The sequence below is a fragment of the Procambarus clarkii genome, chromosome 35 (genome assembly GCF_040958095.1).
Source record: "Procambarus clarkii isolate CNS0578487 chromosome 35, FALCON_Pclarkii_2.0, whole genome shotgun sequence".
Lineage (NCBI taxonomy): Eukaryota > Metazoa > Arthropoda > Malacostraca > Decapoda > Cambaridae > Procambarus > Procambarus clarkii.
Genome location: NC_091184.1, coordinates 34661189 through 34683792, shown reverse-complemented (window position 1 = coordinate 34683792; position 22604 = coordinate 34661189). Strand labels below are relative to the sequence as shown.

The following is a 22604-nucleotide window of genomic DNA, read 5'->3' as shown; positions in this document are numbered from 1 at the left end:
TAATAGACAATGATTTCTTTAATATAAGATGCTCGATAAGTCCATAATTCCATCAGGAAGGATAAGAATACTGGAATCATAAAGGTTCCCCTCACACTAGTGTACCCATGAATAAACAGTCGTTTTCTGAAACAAATGGGAGACTAATTTGAAAAGCAACTGTTTGATGAAGCTGACTTTGATGTTATAGACAATTACAATTAATTAACATTAATTAAACAATTAATGTTATAAACAATTATCTTTGATCTTAGATTAATGGAGGTATTTTAAAATTAAAGAAACAAAAGTGCAAATAGTTGATATATTTATGAAAAATGAGATATTAAGTAACTCGGTTATCTACCATTCTATTATTCACTCAATCTAATGCTACTCACTCATCTATCAACTTTACTAACTAATCTATGCGTATCTTTACTCACTCATTTGTTACTTTTTCTACTTCCTCATCTATCTCCTGCAACCAAATTTATTCATATCTAACACTTATACATCTTGGGTGGACCTATCTCCAGAAGGTCACGTATGACTGCGTTTTGTATCTGATTTACCCTCGATGAGGTCAGGAAGCCGACGGCTTGTCCAAAGTCCCCATATTTGTATTGATCTTTCCCAGGTAGATTTGCAAACAGAACACATTTTTTAGCAATTACGGCTTCGGCGGGTAAGCGGTTCCTCTTTTGTCCACACACACACCCACTACCGTCTTCAAACTTGTTATATGTGATACCCAATTGTGATCTGATAGTTTCTGTTTAAACTCATGTTTGTTCTCTTAAAATTTACGTTATCCTGTATCTAAACAATTGTGAATAGTGTTAATGTAAAATTTAAGGAATTCTGTAACTTGCTCATCAATGCTGTAACTTAGTTAAACGAATATTGGGGTTCATTTTCTGAGCACATTATGTGTCTCTGTAATCTTTTTCCACTATAACTCAGGATCGGTATGATGTGCGCTGCCTCTCATTGAATGGCTATGAGGATTTATTTATTTATTTTGTATTTATATACTGTATATACAAGAGGTTACATTGGGTTTATGAGAGTACATAGCATGATGTGTTCACATTCTTGTAAAATCCACTAGTACGCACAGCGTTTCGGGCAGGATATATAATAAAAGAACTAAACCATCAGATGCTATATGGTACATACTAGTTAATACTTATTATTATTATTATTATTGTAGTTATAGTTGATAGTACCAACATCGTTATACACTCACACTGTAACTCACAATGTTCGTTTTCTGTGTTTTAAGGATATAGAGAAAACGAGCATATTCGGCTCTACCCATTTTATTTACCCGTAATTACTTTTAGTTCAATTTCTCTCTAATGGCCCTGACGGAGATAGGGAAGCCGGCGCCTTGTCGAAGGATACCCCTCCTCCCATTGTCTAGATGATTTTTTCCAACTGGATTTTAAACTGAAGTAATGTCTTGGGAGACTTCTGATAAGGCGCCGGCATCCTGTCCTCGTCGGGGACACTACAGAGATGTGCCCGTCAAGTAAATTCAGGTACATTTATGGCTTTGGAGGGTAGGAAGTTCCATGGGTTTATAACCCAGTGGTTGAAAAAGCATCTCAGGTTTTCTGTCCTACATTGTGGCTTGTTGAGCTTGAAATCGCTGCTCTTTGATCGTGTTATATCTCACCTTTTAAAGAAGTGATTTGGATCAATATCCTCCAATTTGTTCAGTATTTCGAGGGTATAGTACCTTGCGGTACCCCACTCATCATATTTTTCAGTCAGATTCATTTCGACTTAGGACGACACTGCTTAAACCAATGCTGTATACATTTAGGAATTTTAACATTCATTCTATGTGTTTGTAATTTTCTAGCCAATCTTTCACGTGGTACATTATAAAAAGTACCACACGGGACTACCCACGGCATAGGTTCGAACCCACATCACGGCTCCTACGGATTTTCTCATTATCTAAAGTGTGAGGGAAGCCCATGCATACTACGTCAACTGAAAGTCCTTTGTCTGAATAGTTCGTTACCATTTTCTAAAACGTGAGCAGATTAGTTATATGTAATCTGGCGGATATTATATGTAAACTTCCACTTAAACGTAGACTGAGGTAATGAATAGGCTAATGTCATATACATATGCAGGTGATGGTCATTTATTAGCTATTAGCGGTCATATATGACCTGGTGGGGATCATACAAAAGTAAGTGGAAGGCATTTGTATATTGTCTTAATGTTTGAAAGGAAATACAGCCTCAGAGGCGCCCAAGAAATGGAACTTTATTGCAATTTGTCAACTTGCACATTACATTGATAAGCGCAATGCTTTACCGAGCAATATTGCACACCACATTAATTACAGCAACTTATGATGTCCTCAACCCTTCCTGAGGACCTCAGATGGCTATGAAGTCAGACGAAGATGCGTCCGGAGTACTGTATACACCTTACCAGGGTGTGGGCAGTCAACAGGTCTCTTCCTCCCTCTCTTTCCCCCTCTACGACGCTGTAGGTTGAATAGAGCGCACCGTCGCCAAGCTTCGGGATGTATTGCTCCGGTTTAATGAGGTGGGGACCCGTCCATGTCCCATGTGGGACCATGAGGGACCATGTGGGACCTTGTGGGACCGTGGACCGTTCTCATGCTGGGAACGAACGGCCTTGGCGCCAGACAGTTTCTGGGTACGAGGCTTCGCGAATGAGACACTAGTTAACTTGTCATGATTAGCCAACTACCACCACATACGAAATCTAACGAAGATTCTTTTCAGTTAAGACACACAGTACAGGTGATGCTTCCCACACTTCATAACCACGAGGAGCCGCTAGAGGTTAGATATTCAAAGTAGGCGTGAATTAAATTTGTCAACAAACAGCAGTAGCCAATAAGGAGCCGCGTAGCGAGGCAGTGGGAGGAGCTCCGAGAGGCTGCGACCTCTTGCTCCGCCCCATCGTTGTGACCCTTGTGAAGAGCAGCGTGTTTTTCACCTGAAATTAGATGTTAGAAATATATAAAGACTATCGATAATCTATATTATATAGTCACATAAATTTTTATGTTATCTAGAGTGAAAACAGATAAGTCATCCTTAAAATAGTTATTTAAAAAAAATAAGGAAAATGACTAATATGGCAAGTTCCAATGGGTAAAAGTTTTACAAATTAATTTATTCTTAGACCGAAAATCTTAAATAATAATAATAATAAAAATAGTAATCTTAATATAATAGTTATGTTAAATAAATTATGATCTCGATGGGTAACTCTCATTCAGATCTCTGTTAAGAATAAAACTAAAATATTATTCAAATTAATAAAAAATAAACTTTATAAATATTGATCAATTACTTGCATATACTTGCATTACTATAAATTACGGGCTCGCCATAGCCCGTGCTACTTGGAACTTTTTATTCCAGGTAAGCAAATCTTAAACAACAACATATTGTAAAAATTACACCAGTGATAATTACACAACTGACTGACCAATCCTTATAGACGATCATTGGTGCGGTGGTCACGGTACTGTGTACGTTTAGGGGTGATCCTGGACGGCATGGGTTCGAATCCTGGCCGGGTCAAAGAGTTCTTAGTGATATATGGCTTGCGCGTTCATGCAACTTTCTCACATAATTCATAATATTTGAAAAATAAACAATAGGCAAGACAAATTGCTCACTAAACAGGAATTTTAATGTGGCGTTCCAATTGACGTAATCAAGTCCCGTGCCTGTCACACTCTAGTGGTTAGACGGTCTGTGAGCGTCTCTCTCTCTCACACACACACACACACACACACACACACACACACACACACACACACACACACACACACACACACACACACACACACACACACACACAGGTCTAGGAGGAATGGTATAGAAAATGGCTGCTAAAGTCCAACTCAGGAAAGTGTAAGGTGATGAAATTAGGCGAAGGGAGCAGGAGGCTGAACACAATGTACCATCTGGGAGGTGAAATCCTGCAAGAGTCAAATAGAGAGAAGGATCTTGGGGCTGATATCACACCGACCCTGTCCCCAGAGGCCCACATCAAAACGATATCATCAGCGGCATATGCTAGACTGGCCAACATAAGAACTGCCTTTAAAAACTTGTGTAAGGAATCGTTCAGGACCTTGTATACCACTTATGTAAGACCAATCCTAGAGTATGCAGCTCCAGCCTGGAGTTCATACCTAGTTAAATACAAGACAAAGTTAGAGAAGATCCAGCGGTATGCCACCAGGCTGGTCCCGGAACTGAGAGGAATGAGCTACGAGGAAAGGCTAAAGGAGCTGAACCTCACATCCCTGGAAAACAGAAGAGTAAGGGGAGACATGATAACCACCTACAAAATTTCCAGGGGAATTGACAGGGTGGACAAAGACAAATTCTTCACCACGGGTGGGACACGAACAAGGGGACACAGAAACTTAGTACCCAGATGAGTCACAGAGACGTTAGAAAGAATTTTTTCAGTGTCAGAGTAGTTAATAAATGGAATGCATTAGACAGTGATGTGGTGGAGGCTGACTCCATACACAGTTTTAAATGTAGATATGATAGAGCCCAGTAGGCTCAGGAATCTGTACACCAGTTGATTGACAGTTGAGAGGCGGGACCAAAGAGCCGAAAGCACAACTAGGTGAGTACACAGAAGCAAGTAAAAGGCTGAGCGGACAGCACTAGGGAGTCGAAACCCAAAGAGCCCGGGTTCGATTCCCGGTCGAGGCAGAAACAAATGGGCATTCTTTCACCCGATGGCCCTGTTCACCTAGCAGTAAAGAAGTATCTGGGAGTAAGACAGCTGTTACGGGCTGCATCCTGGGCATGTGTGTGTGTGTGTGTGTGTGTGTGTGTGTGTGTGTGTGTGTGTGTGTGTGTGTGTGTGTGTGTGTGTGTTTATGGTGAAATTTAAGCATCAGATATAATAAGAGAAACAACAGTTCGAGAATCCGCACATTAAACAACAGACAGTTAGAAAGGCGGGGCCCAGGAGCTAACACCTCGATCCAGCAGGCACAAATAGTAAATACAAATACTGTAGAAAATACACACGCACGCCACAAAAAAATGCGTGTATGTTTACGAATCCTCGTCATACATCACGAACATTCATCATAAAAACTACAATGAAACAATCAAACAACGTAGTTAGTGTCTCAAACAATCACCCAACAAACCACATTTAACACAACAAAATTAAACTAATTAAAAAAAAATATTAATATATAGAACAAAAATAAGTAAAATAAAAGGAAGGAAATATAAGAAACATAAGAAAAGGAAGAGAGAGAAAAAAAGACCACTCAATGCGAATTTCCTAAAAGAACGGACAATCAACTTGCAACACACGTTCGGGGAAAACTTAAATTGGATTTTTCGTTGGTCGCCGGTCAGTGTTTGGACCACTGAGGAAGGGAGCAGACCACACCATTTCGGGGGGGGGGGAAGAGGAGGGGACATTAGACCACTTGTAGGAGGCGACCAGAATGCTAAGGGAATGCACATTATCGTATCGAAGTCGTCTTATGAAAGATGAGTTTAAAAGAGTCCTTGTAAATAATGCAAAATAGTCAATAAACATATTCCTAAGAGTGAGGTTATGAAGGATTGTGAAGGGTTGTGGAGGATGGCCAAACTTGACATCACAGGAGTGACGTGAGGTTGTGGAGGATGGCCAAACTTGACATCACAGGAGTGACGTGAGGTTGTGAAGGATGGTCAAGGGTGACATCACAGGAGTGAAATCCTCCACAGGTTATGGAGGATGGCCAAGGGTGACATCAGCGGTATCCAGTATTCACACAATACATCACTGTTTTGGAAGTTGGAGTGAGTAAAAGTGTTCAGGAACAGAGTGAAGGGTGGCCAGGAACAAGCCAGAGAACAAACAGAAACATACAACAGTTCAAACGAAAACAAGCAACGCAAAATACAGCAACAAACGTGAGAGCAGAAAGTCAATATCACTATTCCCAGTGTTGCATTCGAAAATGAAAAGTGAAAATGCACCAATATTTGTTATTTCCAAGAGGAAGAGACGGCACTGCAGCAAGTGCTGAAGGAGCTTAGTAAAATCATTATACATTTGTCAAGGAAAGGCCTGTCTTATAATGTTCACTTATGTTCTACTTATAATGTTCACATCACGTCCCATCATCAGAACTACACTGGATATACCATTCATAATCCTGAAGGATAGAGGACGCTACCTAACATTTTTCATAAGAAAAAAAATTAACATTCGCAATAATAATGTCATTATTTGACGTATACCTCTGGGACCTGAGAGGGTGAACCCCTTCGTTCTGTGGAATACAGAACGGGATCTTAACTAATGTAAATTCATATGAAACATTCAATCACAAGTGATTGATTTATCTATGAGAAAACACGGGGGCTGGACGATGGGATCGAACACTGGGGCGTCATTGATAGCGGATTCAATCACATGGTACTGTCCTCAATATTTTCTTATTAATATCATAAGATATTGTTAGGTTAGGGTTAGGTGTTTACAATTGATTTATGACGTTTTTAAAGTTTCAAACTGGGAGTGAGTGAAGCTTGTTTCGAATCACTGATTCGAAACAAGTGAGCAACACACATACACACGCACACAATTTATACAACTATTTGTAGTTTTATATATATAGTTCAATTCGAATCACTGATTCGAACACAGTGAAATTGACTTCAGTATAAAAAAACAAGACAATCTCTTTCACTAACAAGTGAGCATTTAACCCGTGCGTTGTATTACGAACCCCAAAACGAACCGAACCCTCCATACAAACCTTCCACCACATGGAGAGTGAGGTTGGCAGGTCGAGCGAGGTGAGGTTCGCAGGTATACGACCCGGCGTCCTCCCACGTCACGTTGGAGATGACGAGGGAGCTAGCCAGGTGGTGCTTGACGACTCTCAAGGGTCGTCGAGGGGAGTAGTTGATCATAGTATTGTTGTGGAACCAGAAGATGTAATCCGGAGGCTCAGTGGCAAGCTCCACCGTGCAGTGGAGCCGGAGTCGACCCCCGGTGTGGACGTGAACCTCTGGCCCGCCTCCAATCACCGCTCGCGCCTCTGTAACAGCCTCGTTCAGGTGGTGGTACTATTACCCTTTCCTAACTGCTCGTTCATTTTGACTGCAGTGTCAGGAAGCGCTACCGTACCCTGATAGTGATGACCTCGTACAGGCAGTTGTGAAATTATTGTTCTCCATTTTCTATGATCATACTAACTTCAGGCATTATGACAATACATACAAGGTAGAGTATAATTTATTAGCGGTTATGAACTGCGACTGTTGACTAATAACTGGCATTATTCCGCGAGTTGGCCTCGGCAACTTGCTAACTACACATTCGCAGTAATTTGTTTAAATTATGTCATTTTAATTGTAGTTAAAGTTAAACATTTTGCAATGGAAATACGATATGAACTTCAACATTATCAGAGGTGCTTTAAATGTAAACTAAGAGTTAAAGCTTATATAATGAAGCTTATATAATATGGGGCAATGATGGCATGTTGAAATACAATCCCAATAGATACACCTTAGCTTTCTAGTCTACGTCAGTACCCCCTGCACCAAATTCTCTTTTCTTTTTTCTCTAATTCTCCCTTTTTATCGTTTAGTACTCTCTTTTTCTCCTGTTCCCCTCCCCCCTCTCTGACTTATCAACTTCCCGCAACCCGCTGTCTACCTGTACCCTATCGTCACCTCCTCCTATCCCATATTAACCGGTCCCTTCCACTCCCCATTCCAACAATCTATCCCCAACCTTTCCTAACAAACTAACCCCACGTCCCATCTCTCCTTAACCAGTTATCTCCCCCTAGTTCCTTAGCAAGCTATCCTCCCTTCCGCCCTAACAACCTACCAGGCTAACTAACTACCCCCCCCCCACAACCACTCACTCACCAACAACCTTGAGAGTGAAGAAGAGTGAAGCTGGAGGGTGAGTAGTGAGTTGACACTCGTAGAGGCCAGCGTCACTCTGGCGAACGTCCCTCACCGAGAGTTCCCACAGCTGCTCCAGGTCAGGTCAAGGGTCACCACGCACGCCAAGGGGGTCAACAGGAACGTCAAGGGGGTCAGTCACCATGCACGCCAACACCATGGGTTGTATGGTTGGGTTCAAATAGAATCATTAATTTGTGGTAACAGTTGTATGTTAAAAATCTGTGGTAAATATTGTATATTTACATGTTGCAAGGTTGGGGTTTTGATTATAAATATATATATATATATATATATATATATATATATATATATATATATATATATATATATATATATATATATATATATATATATATATATATATATATATATATATATATATATATATATATATATAACTTTAGAACACTTTCCCACCAGGAGACTCGAACCCTAGCCAGCACAGAAGCCTTCCAGCAACTGGCATAACAGGTACGCCTTAACCCGCTCCACCACCCGCTCAGACCCTTAAAAGAGATGGTAATGTCTATGCCTTAAGCATAGACACTGTGTCTTCCCATATTAACAGGGACTTGATGAAATTAACGTCTAAATGACCCCTCACTTGCTCTAGTGCTCTTGGGAGGTGGTGATCTTTGGTGTATTTAAATACTCCGAAATTACCATCTCTTTTAAGGGTCTGAGCAGGTGGTGGAGCGGGTTAAGGCGTACCTGTTATGCCAGTTGCTGGAAGGCTTCTGTGCTGGCTAGGGTTCGAGTCTCCTGGTGGGAAAGTGTTCTAAAGTTGTATACTTAACTCTCGTGTTTAGGAGAGTTGTGCCTTAGGCATATATATATATATATATATATATATATATATATATATATATATATATATATATATATATATATATATATATATATATATATATATATATATATATATATATATATTGTTGTTAATGGGACCACGTTTACGATAAATTACAAATATGTAGAGTAGGACTGTGTGTGTGTGTGTGAGGGAGGTCAAGGACCAGTGCAGCTGTGTCAGGAGTGAGGAACACCCAACAGGAGAGACAGACAGACAGACAGACAGAACAAAGGCGGTCGACGTACCCTCTGGTGTCTGACGTGGGTCACGGCATACCTGTCCTCCGACGAGTACACCTGTCCCCCAGCCGTCAGCAGCTGGTCCTCGTCCCTCTTCATCCAGGTCACCTGCCGGAGGGAGAGGAAGGGTAGGGGGGTGAGACACACACACACAGGCTTACACGCCGCCAACAACCTCCTCCACTCCACAAAACCCAATTCATTAACCTGCATTTGCATCTAAATGAGAAACAAATATTCCCATTCCCTGACGGAGCCCGGATGTCGGGGGTGTCTCTCGTATTCTGGGTTGATATACTGTCCGTTCTCCAGCTCCTGGTTTTCTTCCTTTTCTCTCTCATTACACTCTTTATTGACTTTATAATTTATTGTATTTCATCTCGTTTATTCTGTACTACTTTGATTTTTTTTATCGATTTGAAACGCGATTCTCAGGCAATTTTAGGTATTTCTTTTAGAGTTATGGACATTATTGATATGTAAAATAATTCATCCATTTTCGCGTTCTTGGAATCTTTGTACAACTATCAAAGTAAACTTAATCTATTCTAACGTAACCTATCCTAGCATAGACTAATCTAGCTTAATCTAACCTAGCCTAGCATAGACTAATCTAGCCTAATCTAACCTAGCCTAGCATAGACTATTCTAGCTTAATCTAACCTAGCCTAGCATAGACTAATCTAGCTTAATCTAATCTAGCTTAATGTAACCAAGCCTAGCATAGACTAATCTAGCTTAATCTAATCTAGCCTAATCTAACCTAGCCTAGCATAGACTAATCTAGCTTAATCTAATCTAGCCTAATCTAACCTAGCCTAGCATAGACTAATCTAGCTTAATCTAATCTAGCCTAATCTAACCTAGCCTAGCATAGACTAATCTAGCTTAATCTAATCTAGCCTAATCTAACCAAGCCTAGCATAGACTAATCTAGCCTAATCTAACAATATATTCAAAGTTTTTTTCTAAAATGTGAGCTAGCTGCGAATATTGTCAACTAACTACTATACCTCGATTACTTGAACAAATTCATAACAGCAAATCTAAGTTCACGCACTAACATCCAAATCACTGGCCGTAAACACAAGCTGAACAAATATGTTTTTGAATGTGTTGTTATTTTTGTTGTTAAAGATTCGCTACCTGGAACAAAAAGTTCCAAGTAGCACGGGCTATGGTGAGCCCGTATTTTTTCCTTCTTGAATGTTTCTCGAAGTTGTTTACCAACGTAAGAACTGTTCCTTTCTGAAACAGGAAGCATCACGCGCTGAATATCTTTATAAACTGCTTAGCCTGGCGGAGTTGGTCAAAGTTTGTCATTTAAAACTTCGTTAAATTCCTGTAAACTTTTTTGCGCTAGAGCAGACATTTTGTAAAAAAGATATCAGGCAAATAATTCACCCTAAAATCAGTGCTGGTTCATCTGGATCATATGGAAAAAAGCGCTTTTGATCAAAGACTTATTACCAGCAATTTAACAAAGTACAAGGCTTAACTAACACAGTAACAAAGCTTAACTAATTTAACCCTAAGCCATTACGAATAGGTCTACGACATGTAGCCGTAATTGGCTAACCTCTGGAATTGGTAATTAAGGTATTTACAAAAGAAATTATAAGGCTAAAACTTTCACAAGTTTTATTTTACATATTCACTTATTCTTATTCTTATATATATCACTTATTATTATTATATATTCATTTATATTCATTTATATAAATATTTATTCACAAAACACAACTATTAAGGATTTTTTTAAAATGGGGGTTTATAATAAACTTTTTCCACATGTGACCAAGCATTAAAGAGCAACAACAAATATTTCTGCTACAAGAAATATATATATATATATATATATATATATATATATATATATATATATATATATATATATATATATATATATATATATATATATATATATATATATATATATATGTGTGTGTGTGTGTGTATTATATATTATATAATTTCTGCAATTGCACATGGGTTTAAAAGCTAGAACGCAGTTATCAAAGCATTACTCTTAAAGTATTTGCAGATGCTGGGGGCCAAGAGATGATGCCGTTGATCTCTATTACGTCTTATTTAACGATCACCTGTGAAAATAACAACCAGATCAGCTGCTTAATGAGCCAATAAGCAAAGGTATTAAGTCAACGAGGCAGTACTTCCCCCCCCCTCCTCCCCATTCACACACACTTAAACACAATCAGATGAGTCCCCCCCACTTAAGGTGATGACTTAACATTTACACTTAACAGATGAGTCCCTACACAAGCACACATTTAAGTCCACAGCTGAGGTGCCAGGGGCCAGATTCACGAGGCAGTTACGCAAGCACTTACGAACCTGAACATCTTTTCTCAATCTTTGGCGGCTTTGTTTACAATTACTAAACAGTTAATGAGCTCCGAAACACCAGGAGGCAGTTTATAACAATAACAACAGTTGATTGGGAAGTTTTCATGCTTGTAAACTTTTAATAAATGTAAACAAAGGCGTCAAATATTGTCGAAAGATGTACACGTTCGTAAGTACTTGCGTAACTGCTTCGTGAATCTGACCCCAGGTCTTGTGGTCCGCAAGAGCAGTCAGGTTTCCTGAACCGGACAATTGTCAGTACAGAGAGTGGGGAAGTGAAAGTACCCTTTCCTTCCCTGCTTCCTGTCTACCTCTCCTCCTCTCCCTCTTTCATCTTTCTCATTAAGTCCCTCTCTCTAAATCTCCCCTTACCTCTCTCTCTCTCTTCCTACCTTCCTACGCTTTGCCATACCTACCCAAACCCAACCTTTCCGCCTTCCTTTCAATAGTCCTTTTCTACCCATGACTCCATCTTTCTCCTGTTCCTTTTCGTCTTGTCCCTCTCCTCTTCTCTCCTCTCCTCTTCTCTCCTCTCCTCTCCTCTCCTCTCCTCTCCTCTCCTCTCCTCTCCTCTCCTCTCCTCTCCTCTCCTCTTCTGTCTCTCCTCTCCTGTCCAGTTCATGACCAAATTGTTGGATCGGCTCTTCTGTACACTCAATTTACGCCATTTTATTGTTGACATTGTCCAACACGGCTGGAGGTGGGAGGGGGAAGGGTACGGGTGGAAGGGGTATGTGGGGAAAAAAAAGGGAAAGGAGTAAGTGAGGGCAAATGTGAGATGGAATGGGTAAAGACTGTCCATTACGAGGCGTGTGAAGCGATCTGACCCTTCTGTTGTTAGAGTTAATAGCCCCTTTCCACCTTCCAACTGGGTGCTATACGGGAACTTATGTTTTGGGAGTCTAACTTGGTATATTTAGGGAGTCTAACTTACTATATTTTGGGAATCTAACTTACTAATGTTTTTAGAGTCTAACACTAATTTTGAGAGTATAATTAACTGTGTATTACGAGAAAATTTACCTCGTCAGTAGAGGCTAGCTTACTATGTCAAGGGTACCAACTTACTAGACTCTGAGCGCTTGCTTAACGCGTCCTGGAGACCAACTTAGCGAAGGCAACTTAGTGGGGTGGTGAGAGGAAACTTACCATCTCGTCGCCGAGGTAATGGGTATAGCACTTGATGGTGGCAGTGCGGCCAACCTGCGCGAGTACGACGGTGTTGTTCTGCTGCTCGGGCGTGACTCTCCGAGGGTTGGCAGCCCTGGAGTGTTTACTGTAGGGAAACACTCCATCATGGCGCCAGCCGTCGGCACCTGTGGGGTGAACACCTTTGTTAATACGTCGAAATACGGTGAGTTACTTTAAAATGCGTTTTGAATTACTTTAAAATACGTTGAATTATTTTAAAATATGTTTTGAATTACTTTAAAACACGTTGAATTATTTTAAAATACGTTGAATTATTTTAAAATATGTTTTGAATCACTTCAAAATTCATTGAATTATTTTAAAATACGTTTTAAATTACTTCAAAATACGTTTTGAATTATTTTAAAATAGGTTGAATTACTTTAAAACTTTTTTAATATACCTTGAAATACTTTGATATACTTTGAATTATTTTAAAATAGGTTGAATTACTTTAAAACTTTTGTAATATACCTTGAAATATTTTGGTATACTTTGAATTACTTTGAAATACTTTGATATCATTTAAGTTACATTTGAAATACTTTGACATTCTTTGATATAATTTAAGTTAGATTTAAAATACTTTGATATACTTTGACAGTCTTTGAAAAACTTTAAATTGCTTTGATATACTTTGAAATATTTTAACATTCTTTTAAATTCTTTGAAATATTTTAACATTCTTTTAAATACTTTGAAATACGTTGACATTCTTTGAAATACTTTAAATTGCTTTGATATACTATCATTTACTTTGAAATTGTTTGATATACTATCATTTACTTCGAAATTCTTGGATATACATTGGATTACTTTGAAATAGGCTTTAATAATTTAATATATTATTATGAATTATAAATTTTTTCAGTGTTCAAAAGTAAGAAAGTCATATTTTCACTATATACTTGGTCCATGCAACTTGTGAATGGATTGTGATTGTGAATGAATATTTGGAAATATAAGGAAGGGATATGCTACATTGTTATATTCTATTGCTGTATCAACGGTACAGTTGACTGCAGAGACGCGGGTCTGTCATTCAATTTCAATTAGCAATAGAAATTGATTGAATAATGTTTTGGCAAAATTTAATGATAATAATTTTTAATAATTTATAATAATACTACTATTACTAATAATAATAATATTAGAATAATAAAATGGACACTATTTATTATTATTGTTTTTATCAGTAGTGTTGCGTAGGCATAATTGAGAAGGGGGAAGAGAGCTCCCAAGAGAGCGCCGAAGACAGCGCCCAAGAGAGCGGCCAAGAGAGCGCCCAAGAGAGCTAGCGAGAGGTGGCAATGAACAAAATTGAGGAGTGTGATGGTTTGAAACATCCGGGGGTCTAGGGTTCGATCCCGCAATGTGAACACTTCTAACTTTACTGATGCATCTCTTAACTCAACTGGCATTTGTTGATGAAAGATTCAGAGAGAGAGAGAGAGAGAGAGAGAGAGAGAGAGAGAGAGAGAGAGAGCGGGCGAGAGGGATAGACAGAGACAGAGCTAGAGAGAGAGAGAGAGAGAGAGAGAGAGAGAGAGAGAGAGAGAGAGAGAGAGAGAGAGAGAGAGAGAGAGAGAGAGACAGAGCTAGAGAGAGAGAGAGAGAGACAGAGCTAGAGAGAGAGAGAGAGAGAGAGAGAGAGAGAGAGAGAGAGAGAGAGAGAGAGAGAGAGAGAGAGAGAGAGAGAGAGAGAGAGAGAGAGAGAGCACACCCATAGATCAAAGACAGTCATTCCTGCTTGATAACAGCTGTAGAAAGGTCAGACGAGTTCACCAGCAGACCTTAGCTATAAACACACTTTACCTCGTAAGCAGAATATGTAATATCCAGTAGTATCCTACTTAAATAAAAAAAAGTACCATTTGAATGCTCTCTCTCTCTCATGAATACCATTTTTGTCATAATATGTGATACAATCAACTCCCAATGACTTGTATTCTATTGGTCTAGCTAATGTTAGAAATAAAAGCTGAACTTAGACGAGAGAGAGAGATGCGCAAACGTAAACAAACCTGGATTTGACACACTTGGATCCGACACACTCGGATTTGACACACTCGGATTTGATACACTCGGATTTGACACACTCGGATTTGACACACTCGGATTTGACACATTCGAATTTGACACACTCGGATTTGACACACTTGAATTTGACACACTCGGATCCGACACACTTGGATTTGACACACACTTGGTGCAAGAGCAGTTGGAGTGGTGCCATCTGGTGGCTCTGTTATCAACATAGCTCATCCATCCTACCTAATGCTAATTCCGGGGACACCTCCCTATTTATTTATATATATAAAAACATAATTGAATACAAACTCCATCAACAATAATGCTAAAAAGAGTAAAATTCTCGAATTAATACTTCGACTAATCTTAATTATATATATATATATATATATATATATATATATATATATATATATATATATATATATATATATATATATTTTAATATATACTAGTTATATTTACTAATTCCTCACTCCCCTACCCCCAACGCGAACTCCAGGCTCCTTCCAAATTATTTCCTACCCCCCGAATAACTCCCCCCCCCCTTCACGTTCCCCACCCCCTCTCACCCCCTTTCCACCCCCTCCCACCCCCCTCCCACCCCCTTCCACCCTCCCCCTCCAACGAACACACCTGAACTCACCTTTCCACGTCACCCAGAACACCAATTTACGAATGCCTTGCATAAACAGCTCAGTGGTCTGCGCAGTCGGATCACAACCAATAGCTCCTGGGTTCGATTCCCACGGCAGGCACATTTCCTTACACCTGGATGTTAAGGAGGAAACAGTTGTTGGGGAAGCATCATAAGGAAGGCCAGTCGGTGGGTAAGGGAGGCCTTATAAGCCTAACAAGCTTCATATACGAAACCGTACGAAAATAAGCTCCGAAAGAGAGAGAAGATGGGAAGAAAATGACAAAAGAAAACGGAGCTGAGGACCAACTACGACAGGTCATTGGTCGTCCAGTTTTATACGAAAGCCATTAAAGTTGGTTGGTAAGAGGGGAATTCAGGATGGATAGGAAGGCTGTAAGGCAGGCTGTAAGGCAGGCTGTAAGGAGAGGGAGAGAGAGAGAGAGAGAGAGAGAGAGAGAGAGAGAGAGAGAGAGAGAGAGAGAGAGAGAGAGAGAGAGAGAGAGAGAGAGAGAGAGAGAGAGGGGCAGGAGGCAAGTGGCTGCTATGAATACTGATGGGTCATGTAAATCTTGCGAGAGAGAGAGGGAGGGAGAGAGGGATTGGTGGGGATGAAGGTGGAGAGGAGGAGGAGGAGGAGAAGAGAAGAAGAGAAGAGGAAGAGAGGGGGGAAGAGGAGAGGAGGCTGTATTCTCTCTTTGTGTTTCTACTCTTCCGTGTGGATATATCCGTGACGCTATCACGCTCACACACACACGCACATGTAGACGCAAATGCACGCACTTATAAACGCAAATGCACGCACGTACATGTATACGCAAAAGCAACCATGCGCATGTATACGCAGATGCACGCACGTCCCCACGCACACACATAAACAAACGCACGCATGCACACAAACAATGCTGAAGAAGGGAGAGAGAGAGAGAGAGAGAGAGAGAGAGAGAGAGAGAGAGAGAGAGAGAGAGAGAGAGAGAGAGAGAGAGAGAGAGAGAGAGAGAGAGAGAGAGAGACAGAGAGAGAGAGAGAGAGAGAGAGAGAGAGAGAGAGACAGAGAGAGACAGAGAGAGACAGAGAGAGACAGAGAGAGACAGAGAGAGAGAGAAGAGAGAGAGAGAGAGAGAGAGAGAGAGAGAGAGAGAGAGAGAGAGAGAGAGAGAGAGAGAGAGAGAGAGAGACCTAAAATGCAGACCTATGCAGCTCTAACACGTGTATTTCCTGTACAGAATTAGAGAAAATAATCAGGAAAAGGACTGAGGGACACATGGATCAATAGATCTATCCTTACCCCAGAGGATAGAGATAGCAAACGTCGCTACAACGTTTGAAAAAGGTTTTAACACCTAACACGTTGTAACAACCAATATAACCAGTTCTAACAACGTTCCACTACGTCATTAAAACGTTATAACAAGATGTTATGACTTTATTACAAGTTGTATCAAGCGGAAAAATAGCGGATAGTTACGTTATATGTTTGCAGGGGTTAATTGCCTGGATAAGGGAGTACCTGTCAGTTAGGAAACAGATGGTCTTAAGGCAGATATGAAATGTCAGACAGGAAAGATGCAACCTGCGGGATCCCTCGTGTGTTCGTGGTGGGGTTAATGCTGTTGGTGATCTACCTTGAGGTTATCTTGAGATGATTTCGGGGCTTTAGTGCCCCGCGGCCCGGTCCTCGACCAGGCCTCCACCCCCAGGAAGCAGCCCGTGACAGCTGACTAACACCCAGGTACCTATTTTACTGCTAGGTAACAGGGGCATAGGATGAAAGAAACTCTGCCCATTGTTTCTCGCCGGCGCCTGGGATCGAACCCGGGACCACAGGATCACAAGTCCAGCGTGCTGTCCGCTCGGCCGACCGGCTCCCTTATGTGAATGGTCTGTGTCATTATGATTAGTTATATTTGTACGAGATGGTATCAATACAAATTAGTTTCTAAACCCTTACTTTGCAAAAGTTTTCAAGAGCATAGACTATTTTATTTTGTACAACTCTACGGGGATGTCTACCCATGTTTCATTATCTCTGTTGTGATCTGAGGATTTGAAAATACTTTTCTGTAGAGTTAAATTCATGTTAAATTTGGTTATACATATACAAATTTTAGAAACTTTGGAGTTTGAGATTTAAATTGTGACTTAAGATAAGGATTTCATACACATCCATACATACAGACAAAGGTCGCATACCTTCAAATATACTCGAACACTCTCCTGAGTGTAGACACACACACACACACACACACACACACACACACACACACACACACACACACACACACACACACACACACACAAACGTACACACACACACACAAACGTACATATACACGTTCATGAACACACATACTTGCATGCAAACACACACACACACACATACACACACACACACACACACACACACACACACACACAAACACACACACACACCCCGTTCTTGTAACTGAAACTTCTTGATCAAAATTATTAACCCATATAATTCTTAGCAGACATTGACCAAAGACAACCTCTGCCAGACACTAACAACACACATACAGCTCTTGACGGACATTGACCAAACACACTCAACTCCTGGCCAACGGCAACCATGAAACTCTTTGCAAATGTTGACTCAAAGTGCTTCCCTGCTATCTCCTCAATATTCCTTGCAGACGCCAGGCCAGCGAAGGTCCCCGAGCAAGGTAGATATTGTTACCACCGTGAGAGTGTCGAGACCAAACATGTAAAAGGGGTGTATTGGTGATGTATTTCCCAGCTGTTGAACGAAAGATTAAACTGTGGTAGGCCAATTGGCCTATACGAGTCAGCTAATATTTACAGCTACCCAAATCATTCATGTGTACGTCTAACCTACGCTTGAAGCAACCAAGGGAGTTCTCATGTCTAGTATGTGATCTAGCAATGAAAGAGGTGTCAACAGAGCCCTCAGAGAAACTCACTGATACCAACAAGACTCAGCCTCTTCGCTACCTTCAGTCACACAATAATCACGTGATGAGGCATTGAGCATCACCTGATCAACCACAACATTCATCATTACTCATCTAACATCACCAAGTCCATCATGATTACAGTACGCAATAGTAATCATATACTTCATATACAGGAAGCGATTTATGTATTCGATATAACTTGACCCCAACTTAACATGGATCTGTAAGATTAGGTAATTATCAAGGGTAAGCGTTAAGCAAGGTGCCTGGGGGGCCCCATAACCAAAGGAGGTCGGATCCTGTAGAGACATCGATGGCAGATTGGTGTAGTGTGTACGGGAGTACCTCGAGCAGGACTGTGTAGAATATCCTGGAAAATACAACATATTTTGTTGGATTTGACTTTGCTGTGTTGATGTTTCGACATGGAGTTAAACTATTCTTGCTGGAGTGTGTATGGGTGTGTGTGTGTGTGTGTGTGTGTGTGTGTGTGTGTGTGTGTGTGTGTGTGTGTGTGTGTGTGTGTGTGTGTGTGTGTGTGTGTATGTGCGTGCGTACTCCGCTTCGTTATATTCCGTGTACGGTTCAAATAGAAGGTCGTGTTTGTCTTTATTCAATATTTGCCTGTGGCCTCGCCCAGCCACTAAGGCTCTCAGCTGGGAGACTCTCTCTCTCTCTCTCTCTCTCTCTCTCTCTCTCTCTCTCTCTCTCTCTCTCTCTCTCTCTCTCTCTCTCTCTCTCATAAACACACACCTGGGAGTCTCTCTCTCTCTCGTCTGGGAGTGAGAGAAAGACTGGGTCACAATAAGTCTCTCACTCAGAGACCCAGCTGGGAGGGTCTCTCTCTCTCTCTCTCTCTCTCTCTCTCTCTCTCTCTCTCTCTCTCTCTCTCTCTCTCTCTCTCTCTCTCTCCCTGATCTCAACAGTGTACCCGGGTCTTATAAATCATACTCACGCCTCGTATAATGGCATCACTTTTTCCCTAACATGGGAAGGCTTTCCTGCCCAAGGGTTTAAAAGCAAGTTTCCTACCTCTCAAAATGACGTCGGAAGCCTTATAGTGAATGGAAAGCATGTTTATGTGTGTGTGTGTGTGTGTGTGTGTGTGTGTGTGTGTGTGTGTGTGTATGTGTGTGTGTGTGTGTGTGTGTGTGTGTGTGTGTGTGTGTGTGTGTGTGTCTGTGTCTGTGTCTGTGTGTGTGTGTGTGTGTGTGTTTGCTGTGCGAAGTTCAAGGTAACCTATTCTGATTACCACCCCGCTTCCGAAGTGACCTCAGATGACCCGATATTATAGGTCATCTGAGGTCACATGACCTGGGGTCATCGCTTCTATGACTAACCACAAACGAACTTATTTGGTTCCACTTCAGATCAACCTGCGGTGCCCGCCCCCCCATTGCCTCGATTGACACGAGGCAGTCAAAAATTATCCACATTTCATGAGGCATTTACTCAACCCTTTACGAAACCTGTACATCTGACCCTCAATCATGGCATTTATCAAACCGTTTATGAGTTCCGAAGTACAACCACGTTGTTAATAACAATAATAACCTGGGGGGGTTGTGGTTTTCAAGTCCGTAAAGTGTTTAATGTAAACCATTACAGCCCCAGGTTTTCTAAACTGAAGTTTTTATATGTTTATTGTTTTCTAATGAAATGATGTAAAGTGAAGGGTATGTGGAGATATGGTTCCCTATGGTATTATATGTTATCGTTTAGTGGTTCAATCGTTATTACTCCTTCGTGACCTTACATGACCTGACCTGCTGTGTTTACATTGTTGCTGCTCCTGACTAACCTCGGATGACCTAGCTAACAATGCTGACATCATTACTGCTTCCTGGTGACCTCAGATGACCTGGGGGTCGCTTTGAAGTGCAAAAGTCAACATAATTTTAATCCCATTCTAAACACCAGTCCCGCCCCCCCCCCCCCAATCATCCTGCCCTTCTTTTCTCCTTCTGCCCCCTGCCCCCCCCATGCCCCCCCCCCCTACCCTCCCCCCCCCCCCTGCCCTCCTCACATTTGCAACCCAATTGCGTTTTCCATATTGACATTTATTTGTGCAAAACTTTTCATTTTCTGTCTTGATTTGTGCAAATAGTGAGATGGAGCCGGTAAGGTCACAGGGGGGGGGGGCGAGCAGTGTCAAGTGAGGTGCTCTTTATTAAGAGTTCTCCTCTTAGTTTCTCTCTTCTTAGTTTCTCTTCTTACTCTTGCTCTTCTTTATTTTCTCCTTTATCTTCCATTTCTTAATTTGGTCTTGTGTAGTTTCTGTTCTTACTGAAATAAACACCATTTTCAGGCGAATTGATGTTCTCGAGGGCAGGATGATGTTTGGACTGTCACCTGTGTTGGTTAGTGTGTCACCTGTGGTGGTTAGTGTGTTACCTGTGGTGGTTAGTGTGTTACCTGTGGTGGTTAGTGTGTTACCTGTGTTGGTTAGTGTGTTACCTGTGGTGGTTAGTGTGTTACCTGTGGTGGTGGTGTGTTACCTGTGTTGGTTAGTGTGTTACCTGTGTTGGTTAGTGTGTTACCTGTGGTGGTGGTGTGTTACCTGTGTTGGTTAGTGTGTTACCTGTGGTGGTTAGTGTGTTACCTGTGGTGGTGGTGTGTTACCTGTGTTGGTTAGTGTGTTACCTGTGGTGGTGGTGTGTTACCTGTGTTGGTTAGTGTGTTACCTGTGGTGGTTAGTGTGTTACCTGTGGTGGTTAGTGTGTTACCTGTGGTGGTGGTGTGTTACCTGTGGTGGTTAGTGTGTTACCTGTGGTGGTGGTGTGTTACCTGTGGTGGTTAGTGTGTTACCAGTGGTGGTTAGTGTGTTACCTGTGGTGGTTAGTGTGTTACCTGTGGTGGTTAGTGTGTTACCTGTGGTGGTTAGTGTGTTACCTGTGGTGGTTAGTGTGTTACCTGTGGTGGTTAGTGTGTCACCAGTGGTGGTTGTGAATCACCAGTGGTGGTTGTGAATCACCAGTGGTGGTTGTGAATCACCAGTGGTGATTGTGTGTCACCACTGGTGTACTAGTGTGACCAGTGGTGTCTTCATGTCACCAGTGGTGTCGACACACCCGACACCGGTGTTGTATAAGCTGCCGTGACACCACATCGGCGATTGCAACACTCCCCCCCCCCTCCACCACCACCGGTATGAACAACCACACCCCTGGTAAATGTAAACAAACACCCCCCCCCCCGCTAACACACACACTCACCACAAGGGCGTAACCACACAGCCAGGACGACCAGAACCAACCCACCGCCCATTTTCTTCCTCATGATCCCGTTTTCTGTGACGGCGCGATGGGGGTGGGGTCAGTCTGGCGCAAGCTGCGGTCGCTTGCGGGTGTGTCCGCTCTCTCCTGAAGGGGTTGGGGTTGGGGTTGGGGTGGGGGATATGAGTATGTTAATATATCCCTTTGCGGCAATTTCTGTGTCTTTTCAGTTTCTTGGCTTTTCTTGCCATTGTCTTAATGGTTGGATATACTGTTATCTTTTTAGGTCTATTTATTATTTTCTTAAAATATATTTACCAGTTTTTTCACGTAAAATATCCTTAAGTTATATCCATTTTTAATACAGTTGTATTTGTCTTATTTATTTAGGTAGATAATTAGCAAGCTCTGTCAATTTTCAGCACCTTTTCAATAGATAAAAATCTTATTAGACGGTCACGTGTTTTGGTCATTATTATTTCGAAAAAGCGAGTTAATCAACTCATAAGTAGTGTCTATCAAATCGTGTTATTTTGATTTCAGAGCGTGTACAGGGAAGGCGAGAGCAGGGTGCGCGTAAATGACACCCTCACACCACGACGTCTAGCGAGACACTGACCGCCTGCTGCCCGACCCGCCCTCGCTGGCTGTTGCCACTTAGGGAATTAAATAGCTGTTGCCACAGTTTGTAAACAAGAAATTTTTTTAGAATTTGTTAATCTAAATTTTTTAGAATTTGTTAATCTAAATTTTTTAGAAATGTTAATCAACTCGGTAAATAAATGGAATTATTATATAGAGTGCAAGTTAGATTAATTGTCAATACATTTGATAATCAATAATTTTCTTTTAATTTCTAGAAATGTAAATGGAAAAAAAATTAAGTCGTTTTGTAAATACAAAGTGAAACAGAAGTGGTTGGATACTTGTTCTTTCACCTAATGCCTCTGTTTACCTATCAGTAAATAGGCACCAGGGAGTTAGGCAACTATTGTAGGGGTTGCATCCTGGGTGAAGGTTAGTAGGTCGACCTTGGTCCTTGGTTCGATTCCAGCCTAATATACATAAATATATAATCTCTTCTTCATTATGGAGTTAAAAAATTAGTTCTGAGGAAAGTTTCTTGTACATTACTATAAGGAAGGACAACTGTCACTGAAGCTGGTTGAAAATC

The 22604-nt window shown here is 41.1% G+C and overlaps 1 protein-coding gene across 3 annotated transcripts; it reads right to left on the bottom strand.

Annotated features, from left to right (window-relative positions):
* Window positions 1-2243: 2243 nt before the first annotated feature.
* Window positions 2244-21978, bottom strand: LOC123768580 (zwei Ig domain protein zig-8). Of its 3 annotated transcripts, none has more exons than XM_069336074.1 (7): window positions 21431-21978; window positions 12570-12736; window positions 9060-9161; window positions 7920-8028; window positions 6794-7078; window positions 3462-3557; window positions 2839-2976 (listed from the first exon to the last, which is right to left on the bottom strand). In XM_069336074.1, the coding sequence occupies exons 1-6, from the start codon at window positions 21492-21494 to the stop codon at window positions 3481-3483; spliced, it is 804 nt and encodes a 267-aa protein (XP_069192175.1). In that variant the 5' UTR covers window positions 21495-21978; the 3' UTR covers window positions 2839-2976; window positions 3462-3480. The 3 variants fall into 3 exon arrangements, with proteins under 3 accessions (XP_045615187.1, XP_069192175.1, XP_069192176.1); XM_069336075.1 differs by having other exon boundaries at window positions 2840-2976; window positions 3475-3557; XM_045759231.2 differs by lacking the exon at window positions 3462-3557 and having other exon boundaries at window positions 2244-2976.
* Window positions 21979-22604: the final 626 nt, after the last annotated feature.

Coding starts and splice junctions, on each gene's coding strand:
- LOC123768580 (XM_045759231.2), bottom strand. CDS start 21,494: ATGAGGAAGAAAATGGGCGGTGGGTTGGTTCTGGTCGTCCTGGCTGTG. Junction 9,162..12,569: donor ATTACCTCGGCGACGAGATG/GTAAGTTTCCTC, acceptor TCCCTCCGGCAG/GTGACCTGGATGAAGAGGGA. Junction 2,977..6,793: donor CACTCTCCATGTGGTGGAAG/GTTTGTATGGAG, acceptor ATCTAATTTCAG/GTGAAAAACACGCTGCTCTT.